Source organism: Eleutherodactylus coqui, chromosome 12, assembly GCF_035609145.1.
Source record: "Eleutherodactylus coqui strain aEleCoq1 chromosome 12, aEleCoq1.hap1, whole genome shotgun sequence".
Lineage (NCBI taxonomy): Eukaryota > Metazoa > Chordata > Amphibia > Anura > Eleutherodactylidae > Eleutherodactylus > Eleutherodactylus coqui.
The window spans coordinates 47,290,382-47,315,134 of NC_089848.1; the positions used below are offsets into that span (position 1 = coordinate 47,290,382).

Sequence of the window (24,753 nt, forward strand, 5' to 3'; positions counted from 1 at the left end):
TTAGAATATACTCACCTGCTGCGGGCCGTGCATGTCTTGCCTTCTTCCCGGCCAGATCTTCTTGCTTCGGCCCGGCGGATTTGCCCGGCACATGCGCGCGGCCTGTAGCCGGCGTGCCGAGCACATCCGCCGGGCCGAAGAAAGAAGATCCGGCTGCGAAGAAGGGAAGACACGCACGGCCTGCAGCAGGTGAGTTTATTCTATTTTCAGCCCTCATGTCCGTGGGGCAGGAGGGACCCGCTGCGGATTCTCCATGGAGAATCCGTAGCGGGCCTGATTTTCCCTGTGGACATGAGGCCTAAGTTTTCTGCATGTAGAAACTGAATGACAAACGAGAATTGAACAATTCTCGTTCATCATTCAGTCTGTGCATACATTTACACCAAACAGTAATCGTTCAGATTCTCAATGGATCACGGGAATCCAAACGATGATCGATCCGTGTAAAAGCACCTTAACCCCTTTACAATCCAATTTTGGATTTAGGGTTTCCTAGGGGGTTTTCTCTTTCTGCTATTATACAATGGTGCCATCTGCTGGCTAGAGCCAGTACTGCGGTATGGGACATGTTGGAGAAGTCCCCGACAACAGAGCGGCCAGTAATATACAGTAAGAATACCCTGACGGACGTCTTCTGACATTGGAGCTGCATAGGCTTCAATCAGAATGTCCTCAGACGTTAGACAGTGGATTGGAAAGGGTTAATGCATGGAAAGGCCAGCTTCTGCTAGAGTAGCAGCTTTGTGTTATGGCTCATTTAGGGGCCACCCAATGGAGGAATAACTGCTCTTTGACATCTGTGTGCACTATTAAGGCATATGGAAAAGGGCATGAGAAAATCCCTTTAAAACTGCCAAACAAAAGTAAAGTCATACGACATTTTCATTATTTTATATACGGTAATTATCTTAAAACTGATGTGTTGATATTGTTGAATAGTATAGCTACACACAACTACTCATTAGGTTCATCAGTAGTATAAAAAAAACTATCTGTCTAAGATGATAGCAGTTTATTTAATGATCCAAATGATCAACCAGCAAATTGGATGCACAATTATATAGTTCAACATAATTATGAGGCCTTATTATTGTTGTCATGTTTTATGAATCTTTCTATACATTTCTGTAGGCATCTTGGGGAGGATCGGCACTATTGTCTCGGAAATATAGGAAGCTGCTACATGGGATCAGCAGGTTTGTGCAGATGCCTTTTCCTAATATTGCATGAAATATTCTGGATGAAATGAGATGCATTTCATAAAAGCAATATCTGTTTTCAACCAGGGCTGATTCAGTGGCATGGAATCCTCATAAAATGTTAATGGCTGGGATACAGTGCTGTGCCCTGCTTGTGAGAGACAACACGGTAAGTCTAATATTAATCAGGAACGCTATCTTTTCTCCTTAGGGAGAGAACCTAGAAGGTGAGTGAGGAGACTTATAAGGCCATTCATGCTCCTCTGGGTAATATGCAAATAAGGGAGATGGAATAATACTTCTGCAGCGCCACCTGTTGGTATTGTTCCATCTTCCTTATTCTAATATTAATATTACAGAGGACCTCTCTTCAGGTCTATGGCTGTGTCTTATTTGCTTTGAATAAAATAAATTATTAAAAGTAAAAAAAAACCAAAAACCTTTATCCAACCTTTATATTACATTGCATTAAAAGGGCAATCTCATTCTACCAATTTATGATATCTACACAGGATGTATAGTAGGTGAGGGTGCAGAAGGGAGACTCACTCCTTTCAGTTTGCCAGCCTCTTTCCATAACTCCCATAGACTTCATTGAAGAGGGCCACAAGCAAGCATGGCCATCTACAATGTCAGTCTGCCTCATGTCACTGACCCTTGTTCTTCTCACAGGTGATCACACATTTATAGTGCATCCTGTGGATATGTCATAAATGTATATGATAGGAATACCTTGAAGTATTTGTTCACATATAGCAGATTTTTGTGTGGCTCCATATCAAAATACAAATGTGTTGTGCATGTGGATTTTGGGGCAGATCTTGATGCAAATTTTCACTCCTACATTTGAGGACGTGAAATTCGAGTAAAAATCGATATGCCATCGATGTAAAATCTGACAGATTTGGCTCTACCACAGCCAACAAATTTGACTCTACTACAGCTGGCAGACACGAAAAAACACAATGGGGGAAATTTACAAAGATGGGCATTTCGAACGCTGGGGATAGTATAATTTCCCCTTGAGTCACGGTGCACTTAGCACATCAAGAGCCCCATCCTGGCACCTCCATTTGTCTACACAGGCCTACATTTCGAGCATAATTTACGCCAGTTTCAGGTGTAAATTATACATATATCTGCAGGTCTGAGGCGGACAAACCACCTTCTGACAAGCCCCTCACACTTTTCACAATTGTGTTTGCAAAAAAAGACTGTATGACACCCTCCTCAAAGGGGTTGTATCAAGATTACAAGTTCAACTTGTATAACTTTCTGATTGGTGTGGGTCTTCCCACTGTGACCCCCACTGTGTTCCCTCTACTCTTCATTGTGGGCTTACTGCACACCACCCCTGGAAGATGAGGCTGAATGGATTGCTGGTCGCACAAGTGTGCTGACTTTCCATTTACTTTCAATGGGACTGCCTAGATAGCCGGATGGTAAACACCTAGGGTATTGAAATAAAAGAGTGCCGGCTGTGCATACTTGACCAGAACTCCATTCATTCTGAAGTTGCTGCAGGGGAAAAAGCGACCCCTGCAGAAATGAGCATAGGGGGACTTGGGACCTCCTTTCTCCAGATCGTCGGCGGTCTCCGTGGTGAGACCCCCACCAATCAACAAGTTACCTCCTATCCTGTGGATAGGGGATAATTTATAATCCTGGTACAACACCTTGAGGCCTCATTCGCATGGGCTTTGTCCACGTGCATAAGAGGTGCGTGCAGCACGCGCTTCTATAGGCACCAATGGGTTCCTATAGAAGGGTTCACATGGACGATTGCTAAATGCATGGAATTCGCACATCTAACAAAAATACGACATGCGAGTGCAAACTCACATATCAACTCCGAGGTATTTAGCTTCATGCTTTCCATACACTCCTATGGGAGCTGAAGAGCATGCTCAACGCACCTCGAATCATGTGAACGGGCTATTTTATGCAATCTTTAGAGTAGTGTAGTCGCAAGCTATGTACGCAAGAGGACAGCGCTCATGTGAACGATCCCTTAAGGCGCCTTTTACAGTCAAGCGAGAGTTCTCCTAAGAAGAGATCCCAACTATATTGGTAGCTTCTGTATCTCTAGACTCCAATGAACCAACCAATCAAACCTTATATCATAGCTTTTAAAAGAGCCGTGGTTGCGCGATGTTACATGGTATTACATGGTCTATGAATGTGTTTTCCACCACTCTTAATTCCTCTAACTTTCCTCGCAACGTTAACTCATCAAATTACTCTTTGCTATTGTATTATTCAGAGATGCGAGAGGCATAAATCAACTTCCTATTTGTTTCTAAATGAAGGGTTTCGGGCCTCGATTATGTCTCTCACTGCCTATCATGATAGTGTTGTGTTAATTTAATTGTTTAGTACCTGATGCCAATTACATCGTTCTGTACCGCACATATCTACATAATAAGCTCTTGTCTCGCATCTCACTGTCTAGTACAGTAGACTGCTGAATGCTCTAATTTTCATCCCCGCTCCGTTCTTCTGTCTGTCAGAGTCCTTCAAAGTAATTTGGAATTTCCAATGTTTACCTATCAGCGTGACTTTGTTATAATGAGCCGGAATGTTTTCACATTTTTTTTTTTATTATTCAGGCACTTTCATCTTGTTATTAGCTAATGTAGAAAATAACAAGAATTGTCCATTAAAGCTAGTGGCTCGCATCAAGCTTATTAAATCTGCTCATTTAGCGGCCTCCGAATGCTGCATATACTAAAATAGTGTTACGTTGATTGTAGCACTTGACAATTTGCTCTCTTCAATTTACATGGAAGCTAGCGTATATTTAGCTGGCAATCACAGTGTGGATGGTTTCTTTAACAGCTGCCTTTTTTGCTCCTAGGAACACATTTAGCTTTGTTAGCCTTGATATATTTGCTCTTAAGCTGCGCTGACACCAAGCACGCCGACTGCTCATTAGTCGTGCTATCATTTTAAGAAAGAAAGCTGCAGATGGCGGGTAATGTTACCGCAACGAGAACCAAGTGGGATTATGACGTACTGCACTATCTTGGAGCTCCAATAGATTTGTTAGCTAATCTTGGCTTGTCTTTAGGTAAAGAGTGCAATCAGTCTTGGAAACTTGTGCTGAGGTTTAGATAGATTGCAACGGTTTATTTCTGACGTGGTTCACCGTCTACCTAAAATCGTAGTTTACTGTAATCTATTCCTGCATCTCAAAGTGCAAAAAAAAACAGAACATTCTGTAACTTCCTCTAAACCATCACAATTCCACTATTTCCTTTGTTTATCTTTTGTTCTGCTCCGTAATTTGGTTTTTTTTATTTCGGAGGCTCACCATGTTTCCACACTCTGAATTTCTGAACTTAAGGCGGCATCACCTGAACGTATGTGCAAATACGCTCATCTTAGCTCAACGTATTGGTGACTGAACATTGTACTATACTTATGACGCATGCAGAGTCAGTTCACACACGTGACACACCTCTTCTGTGGATTTAGGGCTTGTGCTAATACTCTCGCTGCTATGGAGCGTATTAGTCCCTGAACCAAGCTTTTTCTTCTACTATTCAAACTTCACGCTACTTTGCATATGTTTGAAATAAAACAAAAACAGGAAGATAGGTCCTGCCCTATATTTCTTGCATGTAGAAAAACTATGTGCGAGAAAGGTAGGGCCAGCGCTATCTTTTCTCGCACGTAGTATTAACACACAAGAATCCCAATAGTGAAAACGAAACCTTTGAAATCAATGGTTTTGTTTTGTCCTGTTTTGCGGCCGTGGGAATGAATTCATTGACATTAATGAGCTCTATTCTCTGAGCATTGTCCGCCACTGCCGGGGCTCAGGCATGTCTAGCCGCCGCTTGTTCTCCCTGCATTTTTAATACCCATCTGCTGAAAAGTTTCAGAGCAGTGCAGGGAGAACAAGCGGCGGCTAGACGCTCCTGATCCCCGGCAGACAGGTGAGTATATATATTTTTTTATTTTTTTACTACAGCAAGGGGTGATTTTTCAGGGAAGAGCTTATATTTAAAGCCCTTCCCCAAAAATCACTGTGGGGGTGCCTGCGTCCTATTGCTTTCAATGATGCAACGCCATCCCCATTGAAATCAGTGGGAGAGCTTCGCAATCCGGAACAGATTAATGGCTTTTCCATACATTTCAATGGGGAAAATTGATTTGACTTACAAGTGTTTTAGCTTAAGAGCTCCATCACGGAACAAATTAAACTCTCAAGCCAATTACCTTTTATTTTTTAAATAATTAATAAAACTTTTGTGAAATTATTTTTAGATCCTGCAGAGCACATGAACTTGCGATGATTTGATCGCTCCTGCAGTATGATGTAATACCATAGTATTATATTTGTCAGGGATGATGTTAAAATCTCCACAACTTTCCAACTTTCCTTTTTGATTTTTTCTGCTTTTCCTTGTTATTTTGTTTAAAAATGAAATTTGTGCACTATTCGGGGCATATATGTTCACCAGGGTAATCACTGTGCCATTAAAAGTGCCAAGAAGGATGATGTATCTACCTTTTAGGTCTATTACTTGTTCTAATAAGGTGAAATTTGTGTTTTGTCTAAAAGCAATTAGAACTCCTGCTTGCTTTTTTTTGCACAGGACATGTACATTTTGGGATATTTTTTTTATTGGAAAGTCTTGGGCAAGCTGTTTCTGCACAATGAGTCTCCTGTAGACACAACACATCCATATTAGATTCCCTTGCATCCCTCCAGACCATGGCTCTCTTAAAAGGGAGTGCAAGCCCTTAGTATTCTGTGAAGGTATCTTAACTGACATAATACACGTACAGATCTGTTTCCTGAGATGGCATTTTAGCGACATCGGTATCAAACATAACATTCAAAACAAACATTAAATACCAGATAGCCGGCCTCTTATTCCTTGCCCTTGTAGCTCGACATACTTGGTATAAAAACCAAGAACCAAACATTTAGTAGACAGGTATTAACCCCTGCATAGTCTTGGGGGGAGTGAAAGAAAGGTTCACCTGGGAGTCTTCAGCCATTTTAATTAGCTGCGTTAAAAGTGCACCAGCAGCTAAGAAACATCTGACTTGAGAATGAACAGGAAATTATGCTTTTTCAAGTAGAAGGGACACGAGTCCAGGATCTGTGTGTCTTTTTTGGATGAGGAGGGACTGTGGTCAGATTTTTTTCCAAAATCGGTATTCCCCATTTAGTTAGGAATTTTTCCCTATCTGCCAGCACTGCTATAATTTGGCGGGCATTGTCCTTGGGGTAAGTAATTGCTTGGGAAAGCCCCATCTGTAGGGTGTATTAGTGGCTCTTAGTGATGCAATTATATGGGAAAAGGCCCTTCTGTGGTTAAAGATAGGTTGGCGTATAGATGGATGTTGGAGTATAGGCTGGGTAAAGTAGTAGACTTCCTTGCAGCAGACATTAACACCCCATTAATATGAACAAAGTGAACTCTCACAATCACCAGGTTGCTTCTGAAAGAAATTTCGGTTTAGGCAGTCTATGCTCCCTATTAGAGATGAGCGAACGTACTCGGTAAGGGTCATTTCGCAATCGAGCACCGCGATTTTCGAGTACTTCACTACTCAGGTGAAAAGTACTCGGGTGGGCAGGGGGGGGGCTCGGCGGAGCGGGGGGTAGCAGCGGGGAACAGGGGGGAGCCCTCTCTCCCTCTCCCCCCCACTCCCCTCTGCAACCCCCCACTCACCCCCGGCGCACCCGAGTACTTTTCACCCGAGTAGTGAAGTACTCGAAAATCGCGGTGCTCGATTGCGAAATGAGCCTTACCGAGTACGTTCGCTCATCTCTACTCCCTATCAATTATACGGTCTTGCTCAGTGCTATTTGGGAGTAGTACCATCATATGTTTATTTAAATAATCTTTCAACTCAGACCGAGTGATATTTTCAGGGATGCCTCTGAATTTAATATTGTTCCTCCTACTCCTGTCTTCTAAATCAGTCAAATTGCTTTTAATAGAGACTACTTCTTCTTCCGATGCATAATGAGCATCGATTAAGTTGTTAGGAGAGGTTGTAAATTCTGTGATCTTGTTTTCAATATGGTCAGTATGTTCTCCCAGCTCTTGTATGGAGTTATTAATAGTTGAAAAAATGTGTTTAATGTCGCTTTGCAGCGACCCCCTTAGTGCAATATTCATATTTTTAATAAAGTCCTCTGTGGCTGGTACATTGGATGCAGGGACGTTTACAATGGGATCCTTTTCCTCAGGTACACTGTTCTCCTGTGGAGAGGAAGGTGAAGAAAGCCTAGGCCTCTGCTTCTCTGGGCTCATTGTAGGGGATGGGGGGTGAGAGGGATGCACAGCTGCCATCTTGTGAGACCATGCAGGGTCATACTGTGATTCTTTGCTTGTACTATTCCCCTTATCCCAAATCAGGGCCCCCAGCTCCTCTTGTTGAAGCTGCTTATTTTCTGCAGCTAAGCCCTGCATGGTGACAGCAGGGCTTGATGAGGCCGATGGTGGAGACAGGGGGGTAGACGAATACTCAGGTGCCATTTTGGGAGCTGCCAGAGAGACTGATGAGATTTGCCGTCTTCCCTCACTCACCCCTCCTATCAGCAATGCTCTTTGCCGTCCGGTGATCTGCTGAGTCAACAGCGCTGACAGCTGAAGCACAGTGACTCTGATCCTCCTCCTCACTTGCAGTGGAGCTAGTGGGTGAGGGAAGTTCCTGGGAACTTGCGTCCTGCATCCAGCGATACTTACTGCAAAAAAGTCGGAAACCCGCTGTTGAGGTTGTTTGGATCCTCGCCTCTTTGGCATGTTGGGGACTAAGTAAGTGGGTCTTGTTTTTCAGCTGGAAAGTGCTGCTAAAATGTGGCTTTTCTGGCTGACGATCAGCAGAGCTCACTAAAAGACGTCCGTCTTGTCTGGCAGTCAGGCCACGCCCCCATACCATAGTATTACATTATACTGCAACCCCGAATACCCTGTATATAAACCCTGAATGCACAGGATATAACTGTACGTCCTGTGTCATTAAGGGGTTAAAAATAACAAAAGCGAAAAACAAACAATAACCTCTATGTGTAATTATTTAGGGAAATATGTTACTTTTATGTATTCATTTCTATAAAAAATAAAATATTATAGAAGAAAACTGTCGATCAATACTCAGTAAAGGGAAGGTCAATCCTCCAAAAAAAATGACATTTAAAAAGTTAAATTCAAACCATTAACTCTTTTTCCAAGTACTAATTTTTAAACTAAGTACCAAATAAATCTATTTTCAGCTGATTATGAAATGAAATTAAATAATGCCTCAGGGCTTATTTACATGTCTTGATCATGTTCTGTTTTTTTTTCTGTGATTTTTCCAAAATTGCGGCCAAACCACAATATTTTTCCAAGGTTTCCAAGCTGAACATGACATAACATGACCACAGCGCATGAATAAACCCTTACACTTTAGTGATCATTCACATCTAATGGCCTAATCACTGCAACAAGACTGTTTAGACCTTAATCACAAACGCTTTATCTGGGTCATCCAGCTAGTTACTGTATTCTGGAACAGGATTGATTAAAATGTCAGACAAGATAAAAGACCAGTTGGGATACATTTGAAATCAAAGTCAATTAAGGTAATATCCTCCACCCCCGTCACTCTAGTCTTACAAATTACAGTATGTTGTAAAATCAATTGAGTCTGAAATCACCTAGGTAGATTTAAAAAAGAAAGCATAATAAAAGTTCCCTTCCAAAATTGTTTGTACATTTATTTCTTTTCTGCAAATTACTGTATTTAGGACATTCTCCAAATGCAGGTTTTTAAAGGAAGAGCATCACCTATATAATTTTTGTACAAATTAGGACCAGATAGTGAACATTTTCCAGTTTTCTAATCTATTTTAATTTTCTGATTTTTTTATTCTGTTGTCTGTACATAACTATGGGGATGGGGGGGGGGCATCTTTCCTGAGCTGCAGTTAACACATTTATAGTATTTAGAGATATGCTTTAGAGCAGCCTCATGGGCTGTTGGCACAATGCATGGGGACAGACCTACTGACTTGCATGGGAGACTGTGTTAGATATTCTCTGTGACCTGTGCAGAAGTCATTTTGCAGGGAGGGGGGTAAAAAAGTTAAAAAATAACCACCTTATCATATACTTATAGGTTAAAGTAAAGTAATACTCCATTATGAAGCTAGATATCAATATCATGACTAAATATAGACATAAATCTAATATAAAAACAGGCATTTTCTTGCACCGCACTTTGACCACTTTGCGTGACCTTTGGTGGATAATTTTGGTGTCATGAGATTAGTGACATGCTCACCACCACCATAAAATCATCAAATTTGAGTTTAATACATTCTGTGAACTGTCAGGTGAGATGAAAGTTACAAAGTTAAGTCTATGAGTGGTGCGCTGCTGCACTGGAGAGAGTGAAGCATTACTGAGCGACGTTCATAGGAAGCCGCGGATGGTGAAGAGGTGAAGCAGCGAGAGAGACGAACAGCTGAAGCAGCAAGAGAGATAAACTGCTGAAGTAGCAAGAGAGACAAACCGCTGAAGCACTGAGAGAGATACGGCGAAGCGGCATGGTGAGAGAGAGTGAGAGAGAAGGGGGAGAGAGGGCATGGTGAGAGAGGGAGAGAGAAGCATCATAGAGAGGGGGCCAGAGAGAGAGAACCATCACAGAGAAGGGGAGAGAGAAGTGACATAGAGGGAGAGGGAGAGAGAAGTGGCATAAAGAGAGATGGAGAGGGGGGATAGGAAGAGAGAAGTGGCATGGAGAGAGGGAGAGGGGTGAGAGGGAGAGAGAAGTGGCATGGAGAGGGGGGACACAAAAAGAGAAGCATTTTGGAGAGGGGGAGAGGGGGGAGATGGAGTGAGAAGTGGCATGGAGAGAGGGGGAGAGGGAGAGAAGGAGAGATAAAAAGAAGCTACATATAGAGAGAAGTAGGGGGGACACAGGAGGGTAGAGAAAAACGACATGGAAATGGGGGAAGGGAGAAAGAAGGGACATGGAGAGAGAAGGAAGTGGGGGAGGGGGAAGTGGCATGGAGAGAGAGGAGGAGAGGGAGAGAAGCGGCATGGAGAGAGGGAGAGAGAAAAGCAGCATTAGAGAGAGGGAGGGGCGAGAGAGGGAGGGGGGAGAGAGAGAAGGGGGAGAGAGATAAGGGGGAGAGAGAAGTGGCATGGAGTTAAAGGGAGGGGGGCAGAGAGAGAAGCAGCATGGAGAGGGGAAGGTTGGGAGGGGGAGAAAGAAGCTGTATGGAGAGAAAGGGACAGAAGCAGCATTGTGAGACAGGAAGGGAGAAGAGGAGATTCAAAACAACCATTTTTCCAAACCTTTTATGTATGCATAGTGAACATCGGGTCAATCTGGTATAATAAATAAGCATAAGCCATTGCACAATGTGCATCAATGTATATGCACTAAAAAAGTTTATTTCTATAAAACACTGTTTCTTATACATACATGTGCACACATACACTTACATGTATATATGAACACGACAGAATCCAAGGGGATGATTGTAGGAAGAATTTCACAGGGAAAAAGTATTCTGTGGTGGATTGCATAGAGGGAACATCATTTACTGTCCCCTGTGTTATAAACACCTTCCACACATTCTGGAAAGAGAAATGGAATGTTGCCGATGTATCATTTGGAGAGGGTATTTAAAAGGCATTTTGATGACGGGGCCTGTGAGGGATTCCCGGGGAGGTGCATGCACTCTAAGCTGTGGATGATGGCCAAATACAGTGATGTCACAGCTGGGAATTGTGAGTGTATACGTTCAAAGGAGGTGAATGCCAGTTGTAAAGCACTGCTCAAGCCCCTATGGTCCAAGTAGTTGATTGAATTGGGATTATGGAAAATGGGGGAATTAAGACGAATGTTATGTAGATTACCATAACTGTAGGGAATGTGACTCATTAGAATTAAAAGTACTAGGAGCGAAGCTGAATGAAAAAATAATGAAAAGAGAGAACTGAAGATTGGGCTAATAACAAAATTTATGCATAAAAAAAAATATTAGCTTAATCTTCAAGAATTATTCCTATGCCTTTAGTCAATTATTCATAGAATCATATGGTAGAGTTGGAAGGAATCTCGAGGGTCATCTGGTCCAACCCCCCTGCTCAAAGCAGGATTCACTAAATCATCCCAGACAGACATTTGTCCAGCCTTTGTTTGAACACTTCCATTGAAGGAGAACTCACCTGAAGGAGAACCCTGTTCTCACCTGTTCCACTCATTGATCACCCTCATAGTCAGAAAGTTTTTCTAATATCTAATCTGTGTCTCCTCCCTTTTAGTTTCATCCCATTGCTTCTGGTCGTCCCTTGTGCAAATGAGAATAGGGCTGATCCCTCTGCAGTGTGACAGCCCTTCAGATATTTGTAGGCAGCTATTAAGTCTCCTCTCAGCCTTCTTTTTTACAAGCGAAACATTCCCAGATCCTTTAACTGTTCCTCATAGGACATGATTTGCAGACCGCTTACCATCTTGATAACTCTTTTCTGAACTTCCTCCAGTTTGTCTGTGTCTTTTTAAATCAGAGTGCCCAGAACTGGACACAGTATTCCAGATGAGGTCTGACCAATTATTTTCTTCTATTTGGATCATACTATAATTAGGCTTAGTGGTCAGTGTGAAAACTGCAGGATATTAGGATTTTTAATTTGCATAGTGGCATTGGGAAATAAAAAACAAAATCACAAAAAAATCTTTAAAAAATATGTCTAAGGCTGGCTGTACATGGCCAGATTTGTGTTTCAAAATCCGAAGCCGACGTTCCTGCACATGAGTGAAAGTCAATTGCGATTTTCTGTTTGTGAAAGAAAAATCATAGCTTGCTCTTTTTTTGAGTGGTTTTCACATGGACAGCTTCTATTGAAGTCAATGGAAGCCATCCGACCCACTGCTTGTCCGCAATTAACATTGCGGACAGGTCGCGCCATCGCCTAGTGACGGCGCAGGGAAATTTGTACTGCACGTGTCCGACGACGATCCCTCTGGACCATACAAAGCACAGAAAAGAAGAAAGGTATGCGGGATCACCGGCTGGGCGCAGGGTCGATAGCGCAGCAGGATCTCGCATCCGGAATCTGACCTGTCCATGTGCAGATGGCCTTAAAGGAAAACCAGATTTATACACTAGATCAGGGGCGTAACTATAGAGGGTGCAGGGGATGCGGTTGCACCTGGGCCCAGGAGCCTTAGGGGGCCCATAAGGCCTCTCTTCTCCATATAGGGAGCCCAGTACTAAGAATAAAGCATTATAGTTGGGGGCCCTGTTACAAGTTTTGCATTGGGGCCCAGAAGCTTCAAGTTATGTCTCTGTGCAGCATGGTTTAGGTATGGGTACGGGTACAGATACAGATAGATGGGGGTCCCAGCTCACGCTTTGCATCAGGGCCCCTGAGCCTTTAGTTACACCCCTGCACTAGATCATTTCTGATGACACATTTCCTTTAGTGAGGAGCTAATACATATTGTCTCTAAGGAATAATGTACACTGCCATATTGCGGCTCTGGTTTACACAGAGCTTTCATAAAGGTTCTCATATAGAGAAGTACAAAGGAGTTTGTGTCAGACTTTGTACAAATCTGGCAAAGATTGAAGCCTTTTCTATTAGATGCCCTATCTATAGAAATATCCTTTCCCAGAAGCCCTGATTCTTGGAGCGAATATCTCCATAGATGCTGTGCCCATTGGAGCCTGTATGAGAGTGCATGGAAGCCATTTGCACTGTGTAAAAAATAGATTTCTTATGCAAATCCGCCCCATCTAGACCTCCCTTTGCATTTATTAGCAATTCCACAAATCGTCTGAGCAAATTTTATAATATGTTTCCTTGATTTTGAAGTGGAAGGAGATTAAATAGAGATAATTTACATGAATTTGAGGAGAACATACTGACTGAAGATGCTGCTTGGTTGGGATTCAAACAGTTCTCATGGTTTCATGTCTGCATAAAAACTTTTAAAGTCAAGGACAGGATTGTGGTAGTGTAAGGATAATTGGAATATTAATTAATTATTTTTTTTCTTGAGACGCTGAATGACCTTATTCTCCTTATATAGTTTGACCACTTTCTTATAGACACCCATCTAGTTGTGCGTTGGACCTCCTTTGGACTTCAGAACCACAGCAATTCGTTGTGGCACAGATTCCACTAAGGATAAAAATCATTCTCCAGGAATTTTGGCTCATGTAGACAGAACAGGAGAGCGTCTTGCAGTTGCAGCAAATTAGATGGAGGTAGCACTGCTAAACTCCCTCCCACCTCCTTCTGCCTGCAGCTCCCATAGGGTTCTATGGGAGCTTGTAGTGCCGCAGCCAGCCGGAAAAGGGAGGGCTGGTTGATGGAATTCCAGGTGGCGGCGTATATACAAAACAATTTTTTTTCCCATTCTAATGTGGATTCAGCTGAAACATCCATTACAAACATGCTCACTTGTTTTCCAGGTGTTTGAAATGTGGACACTCAATAAACATGTGTGGTTTATTTTTTAGTTATTTTCATAGGATTTCTTTGGATATATAAGACATTAAACAATTACTTCAGGTAGAAACCAGTATACAAAAACAAGGGGATACAGAAAGACAAAAGTATTTTTGTACTTTTGTCCTTCGGTATGCCCCTGTTTTTGTAAGCGCTGCAGAATATGTTTGGCGCTATATAAATAAAGATTATTGTAATTATTTTTAAAGCTATATCAGTATTGGAAATCTGACACAAATAACCAGTTACGCTGCACTATATATTAATTGTGTCATTTTGTTTTGAGCGGAACAAAATCGAAAGTCAGATTGAAGTGCAGACAAATGATCCACTCTGCCGCCCTTGTCAATACATATACTGACCTCTGCAAAAAGTTAGTCAAGCTTGTTGCAAGAAATCCATTTTTTCAGAAGATCTGATCTGCTTCAGTTATTTCCCTACTTTTCTGCAAATACGTCATACTTAGAAAAGTTACAGAACTGTGCAGTATATTGGATTACAGTTTACGAAACTTATGGAGTTTAGAATATATGGATGATGCATGGAAATTAATGTATTGATCTGTTAATTAGGATGTGCAAATATAAGCTTGGTTAAGAAAAAAAACTGCAAATTTACTGATAGAATATAACGGCATTAAAGAGTAGAGTGATGACAATCTTTAGGGTATAAGAGATTTTTGGCACAGGATTTGATCTGCAATCTACATTGATTCCACATCAAATTCAATGCAAATCCTCATGTCATTTAATTCCACGGGAATCCGCACCATAGTCTATATTGTGCAGATTTTTTACTGCACGTGGATTTCAAATCCACATTTGGGAAAGAGAAGCGACATGTCACTTCTTGATGCAGATTCAGTGCCCATCCGTTTGGGATCCATGCACAGATTTGCCCATTGAAACAGATAAATCTGCGTGCGGCTCCATGACTCTACATCTGCATAGCTCAGCTGCAAATTTATGTCACAGCTTTTAGAGAAGGATAATCTGCGTTAGATTCTGCCCTGTGCACATACCCTTAGGCTGGGTTCACACAGGAAGGATTTGTGCGGCAAATCCGCCCGTGTCTCCTAATCATGGGATTAGCCAGCCATGTGGATGAGATTCTGCAAAACTCTCGTCCACACGGGTGGCCAATGCGCCGCGGCAAAGCAGGGCGCAACCGACGATGCAGCGCAGAATCACAGAATGCAGGTCTGACTCACACCCCCTTCACACCCACTGAATGGGTGTGAGTGAGACCTGCCTCTGATTGGCTCAGCGCTGAGCCAATCAGGGGGCAGGTCTGACTCACACCCCCTTCACACCCACTGCAGGACAGCCGTGCGGAACTCCGGCTGCCGGTAGCAGGTCAGTATATATATATTTTTTAGTTTAACACTTTTCTGGATGATTTGCAGGGAAGGGCTTATATATTTAACCCCTTCCCGACAATTCATCCCGCGATCGTCGGCAGCCCATTGATTTCAATGGAGTCGGCTGTATTGCCGGCTCCATTGAATTCAATGGGCAAACATCGTTCTTCTCTGCCACAGCTGTTACAGCTATGGCAGAGGAGAATGATTTGTCTTCTATATGTGCTCAATGGGGTCGGCGCTGCTGCCGCCGGCCCCATTGAGCGCATATAGAGAAGAAGGACCGTTGAGGTTCTTGAAGCCTAAAATCACTCCTAACACTCTCCCTATAGCAGCCCCGGCATCAACAGCACTTTCCCTCAGCTAAGTGAGAACGCATCTGTGGCGAGCCGCGGGCCGGCAGATTTTAATACTCGGGTGACACCTAATCTCGCCAGCCACTCACTGCAGGGGGTTGGTATAGGGCTTGAACGTTGCAGGGGGGAGTTGTAGTGCCTTCCCTGTCTTTCTATTGGCCAGAAAAGCGCGCAAATTTCTCAGGGAAGAAAAAGAAAAGTAACTCGAACATCGCGTGGTACTCGTTACGAGTAACGAGCATCCCGAACACCCTAATATTTGCCCGAGCATCAAGCTCGGACGAGTACGTTCGCTCATCTCTAATAATAACAAAGTTTTAATTAACATTCATAAAAGTTATATTTTAATCTTACCTGCAATTTGCTCGAGTAGTAGGTAGAAAAACAAGCAATATTTTCTGCTCTGCCCTACATTGAAATAATCACTCTCATGGTCATACTATAAGTGTTTATTAGATAAACCAAAAAGAAAAAAAAACACATTATTAATGTTTTTTAAGTTATTATTTGCCATAGATCAATCCTTCAGTGCTTTTAGTTGAGAGAAAAAGTATGAATAAGGAATATTTTATTGCTTCTTTCTTATTCAATCCCAGCTTTAGCTGAAATATAAAATAAATAAAAAGACATCAAAAACTGCACAAAAACACTAAACTATGAGGACCGCTTTATTCATTAAGAGAAGACCAGACAGAATAATATATCAAGTAGGCTGTTAGTTACCTTTTAGTGCATTAGAAGTATAAATAGCAAAAACAAGTCAATGTTCAAATAAAAGCTGATTATTCGAAGTTTAACATTCCTCATTCATATGTTAAAGAGCATGGGATATGATGACTGTAGATACAAAGAAAACCAAAATCCTTTATTTTTTTTTGCTTTAAAATCATTTTATGTATAGTTTTAAATGACTGCAGTGGCCACACTGTGACATGGCACAGCTGCTGCGGTAACATATTTGCGTGCCTTTGCAAGGAGCGCATATGGATATAAATATTGGCACATCATACACTATGTAACATTATTAAAAAAAAATTCTAATTATTTTTAAATTGCTTTTTGGTTTAATGACCAAGCCTGTTTAGGACTTAATTAACTGCACTATTTTGTTCTGAAATAAGACAAAATTGAAAAGAAACCAGAGATCAGAGATTGCACCTCCACTCTAATTAAAGTCAATGGTTCTGTTCAGGGTTACATAATAAATACCATTTTTGGCTAGTCAAACTAAACCCTGAGGGCTCTTTCACATGAGCATGTATCGGACGCCATTTTCACGGCCGGCTGATATATGTTACAATATAAGATGTAGAAACTCGTCAACGGGCGAACAAATCTAATGTTTGTGCGCTCATTCAGACAGCATGGGCCCAATCAGGGGCAGGTCTGACTCACACCCCTTTCACACCCACTGCAGCCTGCCGCGCTGAACTCCGTCTGCCGGGACAAGGTGAGTATATATATATTTTTTTATTTTTACACATTTCTGGATGAATTGCAGAGAAGGGCTTATATATTTAAGCCCTTCCCGACAATTCATCCCACGCTCGCCGGCAGCCCATTGCTTTCAATGGAGCTGGCTGTATTGCTGGCTCCATTGAATTCAATGGTCAGTGCTCGTTTAATCGAGACGAGTACCGCGTGGTGCTCGTCTCGAGTAACGAGCATCTCGAGCACCCTAATACTCGAACGAGCATCAAGCTCGGACGAGTATGCTCGCTCATCTCTAATGATTATCTTTAAGTGTAAACACTGATCAATGGAAATCAAAAGCGTTGTTAGTAGAGATGAGCGAGCACACTCTTTTAAGGCTGATACTCAAGCGAGCATGGGTCTTCTCGAGTAACTGATTACTTGTCCGAGGGGGCAGCAGGGGAGAGAGTGAGAGAGAGATCACTCTCTCTCTCTAACCTTCCCTCCCCCGTTTACCCCCGAGGCATCCCCTGCATTTGCTCGGAAGAGTAATCAGTTACTTAGGAAGACTAATGCTCGCTCAAGCATCAGCCTTAAACGAGCGTGCTCACTCATCTCTAGTCGTTAAGTCATTTGTTTGTTTACTCATTCAAATGACAATCATTATGTGTAAATGGTCCATTAGACTGATCTCTGTTATATGGTTCTACAATATTAGTTATGGAGCCTATCTTTTCTTCCATTCTACGGTGTAATACTTACAGCATGTACCGGGCCTCTTGGTGTGGGATCTTTGCTCCACCTGTAATTGTCTTGTGCTCAGTCTGAGGAGGTTTTCCTTTTCTCTTCTGGCTCTTGGCATCCCACGGGAGCATTCATCCTGTGTGCGATCCTCACACATGCCAACCACACACAACTCCTTCTTCTCTACTCTCCCCAGCAACAACTCCTCATTTTCTCTCTTCGGGGGCAGACTCTGAGACCAACCACCAATCAGAGGCTCTCTCAACATCACCTCATATCACTCAACACTACTCAGACAATCAGGGTATTTCTCTCATTATCCAAGCTGACTAGTGGCTAGGGTTTTAGAGATGACTAATGGCAAGAGGTTCTGGTGGTTGGGCCGATCACAAGTGACCCAGTTGTTGAGCAGATTCGAGCTACCACTAGGGGACACTCTGAATAAGTATAGGCCTATATTTTGTTTGTGCACCCGAAACCATTAATCCCCATATAGTTACAATTTTTTATGACCTTTTTGGGTCACTACATAAGGCACAAAAAGAAGACAGTGTCTGTAGGAATCAGTGAATTCAAGGATAGCTGTATAAATCTGTATTACTCAACTCACTCTAGCAGCATGGCATTTTGGATCAAGTTAATAATTAACTAAGATTAAATGTTGATATTTAAAGGTGGTGGCGACCCCTTTGCCTCCTGGATACCTGTGCAGCTGTACAGCCTGTAGAACATGTACCTAAAGCACAAGTATTTATATGCATATACATTATACAGTAAATATACATAGTGTTAGTAGGGAATGACTAGACACATTTGATGAAATCAACCTATTTCTGTTTGAATGCAAAAAGCATCCAATAAGCGTAGCGAGGATTGAAGAGTATCCTTGTGCATTCTACTGTGACAGAAATACCAACATCAATTTCTATCACAGCAGGTTACAGCCAAGTCTGGGACTTATTTCACATTAGTATTATCTGTAATGAATAGTCTGTAGTCAGATAAGTAACACAATAATAGAAAACAATCTTTTATCTCTTGCACAATTGGTCTAGAATCTCAACAGTTAATATGTGATATCTTCTGCATTTATATCCAGTTGTCTACAGATTCATGAAACAATTATATGTCCCGAGGTTTCAGAAAATAGAGCATTTCCAGAGGTTTGAACACAAACTGTTCAAGTATTATGTATGTATCGGGATGTAAAATAGAGATTTTCTTTCTCACTGATCTTGTTATTGAAAACTGTTTGCCATTTACTGTTTTCAACTTGTTAAAAACTTGTTAAAAGAATGCCCAGCGGTAACTATGAATACCATAAATGTATGTGGGTTTTTTTGTCCTGGTTGCTGATCATAGAATCATAGAATGGTAGAGTTGGAAGGGACCTCCAGGGTCATCGGGTCCAAACCCCTGCAGGATTCACTAAATCACCCCAGACAGATGTCTGTCCAGCCTTTGCTTGAACACTTCCATTGAAGGAGAACTCACAACCTCCTGTGGTAACCTGTTCCACTCATTGATCACCCTCACTGTCTAATATCTAATCTGTGTCTCCTCCCTTTCAGTTTCATCTCATTGCTTCTAGTCTTTCCTCGTACAAATGAGAAAAGGGCTGATCCCTCTGCACTGTGACAGGCCTTCAGATATTTGTAGACAGCTATTAAGTCTCCACTCAGCCTTCTTTATTACAAGCTAAACATTCCCAGATCCTTTAACCGTTCCTCATAGGACATGATTTGCAGACCGCTCACCATCTTGGTAACTCTTCTCCGAATTTGCTCCAGTTTGTCCATGTCTTTTTTAAGTGGGGTGCCCAGAACTGGACACAGTATTCCAGATGAGGTCTGACTAAGGGCTAATGCCCACGAACGGATTTTCACCATGGTTCCCGCTGCGTAAATCCGCGGCAGAATTCCGCTGTTATTAGGTTCTATTAAACCTAATAGCTCAATACTCACATGCGTGATTCTGCCGTGGATTTACACTGCGGGGAAAAAAATTGCGGCATGTTCTAATTCACCGCATTTTTCTGCCGCAGGAGGTCTCCATTATTATGGTATTAATGGAGACGTCGGGATTTCCACTGCAGAATTATGCAATTGCTCGTGGACACTTGCGTCTTTAAACACGGTGCTCCCGTGGTGGAAATCCGCGGGTGTATCCTGCTCCGTTCGTGGGCATGAGGCCTTAGGAAGAGTAGAGGGGGATCATCCCTTTAAGGCTTCATTCATATAAGTGTAGCAATTTTGCGCCACTCGCATTGTAACCAAAAATCGCATCACTGCAGGATATCCGTAATCGAGTCCCAAGATTAATTAGCATTTACTCGTCCATTCACACGGATGTATTGCGTGAAAAAAACGCTGCAGCGTGGAATTCCATTAGTCTGGAGAAATCCTCACAATGACTTCTAGTGCTTAAGTAATAAATTCACAGTAAAAAATGATGGCGTAGACCCCTGCAGAGGAGGAACCTCCAGCAGCATACGTAATCATACATGACATGTATATGTGACCCTCACGCCGTGTCCGGCGATGCATGATGTCACAAAGGGGTGGAGACCCCGGGGAATTTTAGATTGTAAAGGATGCCCTTTTAGAACATCGATAAGCTTAATAAAGGGGTGGAAGGACCCCAAAACACGTTGCTCCATGCACTTATGTCGATCCCCTATGATGCATAAGTATTGAATTGTTTGTTATTCTTGTTGCTATATATCTTAAATAAATCATTTCTACTATTACACTAACCTGGTCTGGACTTCCTTTGGACATCGTTTAAAGGTACTTTCCCCGCTGTGGTTGATAATAAGGTCTACTTTTCTTGATAGGGGGGTCTCCGCGGTTGGGACCCCTTGTAAAAGCAAGTGAACAGAAATGATACATTGGGGTTTTCTACATTTGCCCTTTTTAATGGAGCCCAGGACCTCATTTTTACTGTGAATTTTTATTGGTTATCCCGGGAACCTGTGTTGCATCTGGTGATGCAACTCTCCATTATGTGGGTTTCAAAAGCTGCAAAAGAAATTTCTTCATTGGCACTTGAGGACGTCATCTGGGTGTAGTGGTCAACCCAAATTCTTGGTTTTGACCACTTGTACTGAGTGAGTCCCCTCCCCTTATTTTCCCTCATAATACTGGTGTCTAATTTTGTGACACATCAGTAGGTCCACCTAAGCACTGTTCTTACAATAACTCCCTTCACTTCCTTTTTTTCAGCTCCCATTGGAGTCTTTGGGAGCCTCCAGCATTTTTCGTCAAAAGATAGGTCAAGAAGACCTATCTTTTAACACAGCGTGAAAAATCGGTGACCAAAAAGGTGACATTTTTTCATGCACCCGAAAATCGCCCATGTGAATGAATACATTTGAATCCAATGCTTCACACAGTCTTGATTTTCATCCAACATTTTAGCGTGCTAAAACAGCTGCATAAAAACTCTTTTGTGATTGAGACATACGGTTGGGCCCACACGGGGGCTGATTTGCAGCGGAATGTCTGTGGAGAGCATTCCGATGCAGATCAGCCACAGAAAGATTGCTCCCAAACTTGCACCATTTGGTGAGGGTTTTGAAGTGGGTTTTACAACAAATTCCCGTGCGGAATTCATCCCCTCACTGAACAGAGGTGAATTTCGCAGTGGAGATGGCAATAAAATTGACATGCTGCAGAATTGAATTTTGCACCACATGTCAATTTCCGCATGGGTTTAAATCAGGTCATTTCCAGAGCTTGCGGATGGGATTTTCAACATTTCATCCACTTTGCTGCCCCGTGTGAACACCACTTTAGGCTTCATCAGTATTGCAACTCACTTTGGAAGAAGCCTCCACAAAACTGCATAAGATCTTTGCTGTTCCAGGGCTCTAGGGGAAAAAAATCAGTGTAATAGGCCTTGTAGACTGCAAATAAGAGAGCCCCACATCTTACAATATTTTACTGTATCTTAATACATTGCCTTCAAAATATCATGTAGTGGCATAAGACGTTAAACCATATATATTGAGAGGAATAGCTTTAGATTTCAACTTAAAAGAAAGTTCACTATATTTGTAGGTCATTATTATTATTTACTATTTATATGGAATTTCTGCAGCATATTCTGTCTTGTATTTTCTTTTCGCAAGGGCGGCCATACATCAGCAGTCATGGAAAAACATCCCAGCATGTCAACTCATTCAATTTTACAGGGTGTCCCCTTATTTTCAGCCTCCTTCCCCCAGTCACTTTGTGATATATAATTTTTACTCTGGAAGGCTAAAAGTAGGGAGCACACCCAGTAGGAAACAGCAAAAACAAGTTATCCACTAGATAAATCCCATAATCCTGGTAGAAGGGCACACAACATTCAGATGCTTGATGGCATCCAGTGCAGTGGTGCCATCAAGAGGTGAACAAGCACCAAGAGTTAGGAGGGTTAACCCTTTCCAATCCACTGTCTGACCTCTGAAGACATTATGATTTAAGGCCGTACAGCTCTGATGTTGGAAGACGTCCATCGGGGTTCTTTTACTATATATTGCCAGTCTCTCTGCTGTCGGAGCTTATCCAACGTGTCACCTCATGCAGTACTGGTTTTAGCCAGCATATAGCGCCTCACTTCCCTTTCCCTGCGTACTGTATGCGCTTGGCTCCCTCCTCCTCCTCTCTTTCAACCAATCACAGAAGCTCTTACAGTTTTCACTTTGAGTCATATGGTTCGTATCCCCTAGTCACATACCTTTTACCCTAAGAAGAGGCTGACTAACTCAAAAATTAGCTGGAGGTAGTCAATCACCAGGGGCACTGTTGTTAAGCAGATTTTTTTTAACCCCATCACTGGGGAGAATAGGGTTTCCCCCTAAAGCGTGCCTCCTATGTTCCCATAAGGGCTCATAGCAAGGTCCCTAGCACCTATTAACCTTAAGACTGCCCTGTAGGGCCCTCTGGGTCATAACACTTCCCCCTTGTTTCCAACACCTACTCCTCATCTACCCAAATGAAATATATGGAAATATGGAGCTATAGCTCTCATGTTTCCATGAGCAGCATACTTTGACCTCAAGGTGCTGTTGCTGTTGATGGTGCTGCTGCTGCTTTCCTTTTCCTGCTTCTATCTTGTTTCTTCCTTGCTCCTCCTCATTTCCCTAAAATGAAAATGTTCGTAAGCGCAAGAAATAGCTGTAGTTCTATGGCTTTTTCTTGGAGAAGGTCCGTGGTTGGGTGTTCCCCTTCTCATGGTACAATTTGCCCTTTTCAAAATTTATGACATTGCTTTTAAAACAAGCACCACACCTGCTGTCTCCCTTTTGGTGGCTCTACTGTTTTTCCTTTGAGGAGGCCCATGTTTGGTTATTAAGTTCACCTAGTTGAATTTATCCTTTGAAAATGTATGACATGGCTTTTAAAACAAGCAACACACCTGTTCTTTCCCTTGGTGTAATTTTTGACATAGGAAACTTTATGTGGGCCTTCTTTTGTTTTCAGTGATACCCCTCCCCTGTGCTACGAGTGACTCCCACACCACTGCACACTATTTTTACAAATTTTTGGAAGAGCACAGTGTTCCCCATGCAAATTGGTAAATGCAATTTTTACTTCCATTGACTTTAATGGGAGTCGGAATTGATCATCCTGATGATTTTGGTGAAATCGGCTCGATCTTGCCACAAACCGCTTATTCCACTATTCGCTCATCACTACTATTAAACTCCTAAATGCGTTCACTACTGTGTGTGGAGCACCTGTCAACATTCTAGCAGTGAAAGGGTTACAGCCTGTTTCCATCCAGCATCATTTCACTCTGATTTTTATATTTTTAAATGAAAATAAAATACTGTCCCATCTGTAAGAATTGACCTTATTATTACCCGGTTTTGTAGTGTATAAGAGTGTGTGTGGGAATGCGCTGGGGTGGGGCAAGCTGAACTTTTGCACCTGGGCTTACGGGGTACGACCTAACTGCATCTGTACCTATTGATATACTCACCTGAAGAATAAGTGTGTTGTTTTTGAGTTTTTTATGCTTATTATATGGGTATCTTGATGTATTAATCTGCAGTAATTTATAATAAAGTATTGTAGAATGAATTGGAAGTATTAATCTGCTCTTGTGCGTCTGCCTAAGGCCTATGCTTATCTAGAAAAGAATTCTACACTTCACCAATTTTGTTGTACTTTTAATGAATAGAACTATTGCCACCTAATTTTTTGGCTTAAGGAAGCATGACGCTTACTCCATTGTAAGATAAACTGATCGATTTACCTGTCTTTTAAAGAACTGCAATTCTGAAGTCAAAAAGTAATTTTCTACCTGGATCAACCTGTGACTATCACAGTGGGAATAAAAAAAAGTCTTCACTTGTATGAATTCATTATCTTTAGCGAGTCTGTTCTTCCGTATAATCAGTACAGGCTTTCTCATTTTCAGGCTCTTAGTCAAAGTGCCACTCAGCCTTTTCAAGTCTGTCTTTTTCTATACATATCTTGTTATATTGCTGGGCTGAGTTACTTCCAAACGTCTACACTTGGAATTGTTATTTAAAGGTACCTGTATACAGTAAAAAATGCCTTTTCTGGAAGTTTCATAGCAGAAATATAATAGATTTCGATACTTGAGACATAGACATGTAGACAGAGTCGTAATATGATGCCTCTTGGCTCCAATGCAAAATCTGTATCAAGGCACCCCCCTGCCATTTACCATTTGTAACACTGGAGTGTTCTTATATGGTAGAAAGACCTTTGGAATCCATCAAGCACTTATCTATCTATCTATCTATCTATCTATCTATCTATCTATCTATCTATCACAATTGCTGCAGCTTGACCTTTGAGTTTTCAAGCCACGATGCAAAATCGTCGTAATATAATTTGTCTAGTTGGGGAAGATTGGATTTTTTTCACCACCGGTATTTAATGCACTGCTGACATATTGTCAACTTTTATAGCAGAAATGTACAGAGCAGCCAACTTATATCATAAAGCAAAGGCATAGAAAACAGATGGCATTTCTTTGGGGACTAAAGCAATCATTACAGAGATTGGTTTGGTTTGCATTATACCGAGTGAAAGAATTTCCTATCACAGCCCAATATGATTTGCAACATTTCTCATTATTCATAAAACTAGGAGTAATGCAAGAAATTTAGCATGCTCTGTCATTTCTGTTAGCAGACACTACAGTATAGGATCATTAAAGCTAGCAACAGCAGC

The 24,753-nt window shown here is 41.9% G+C and overlaps 1 protein-coding gene across 1 annotated transcript in view; it reads left to right on the top strand.

Moving 5' to 3' along the window:
* GADL1 (glutamate decarboxylase like 1) overlaps nucleotides 1-24,753 on the top strand; it is a 255,563-nt gene that overhangs the window by 140,200 nt on the left and 90,610 nt on the right. The window contains exons 10-11 of the mRNA XM_066584886.1: nucleotides 1,132-1,196; nucleotides 1,287-1,368. Coding sequence (XP_066440983.1) covers nucleotides 1,132-1,196; nucleotides 1,287-1,368 — 147 coding nt within the window. The remainder of the gene's footprint in view (nucleotides 1-1,131; nucleotides 1,197-1,286; nucleotides 1,369-24,753) is intronic.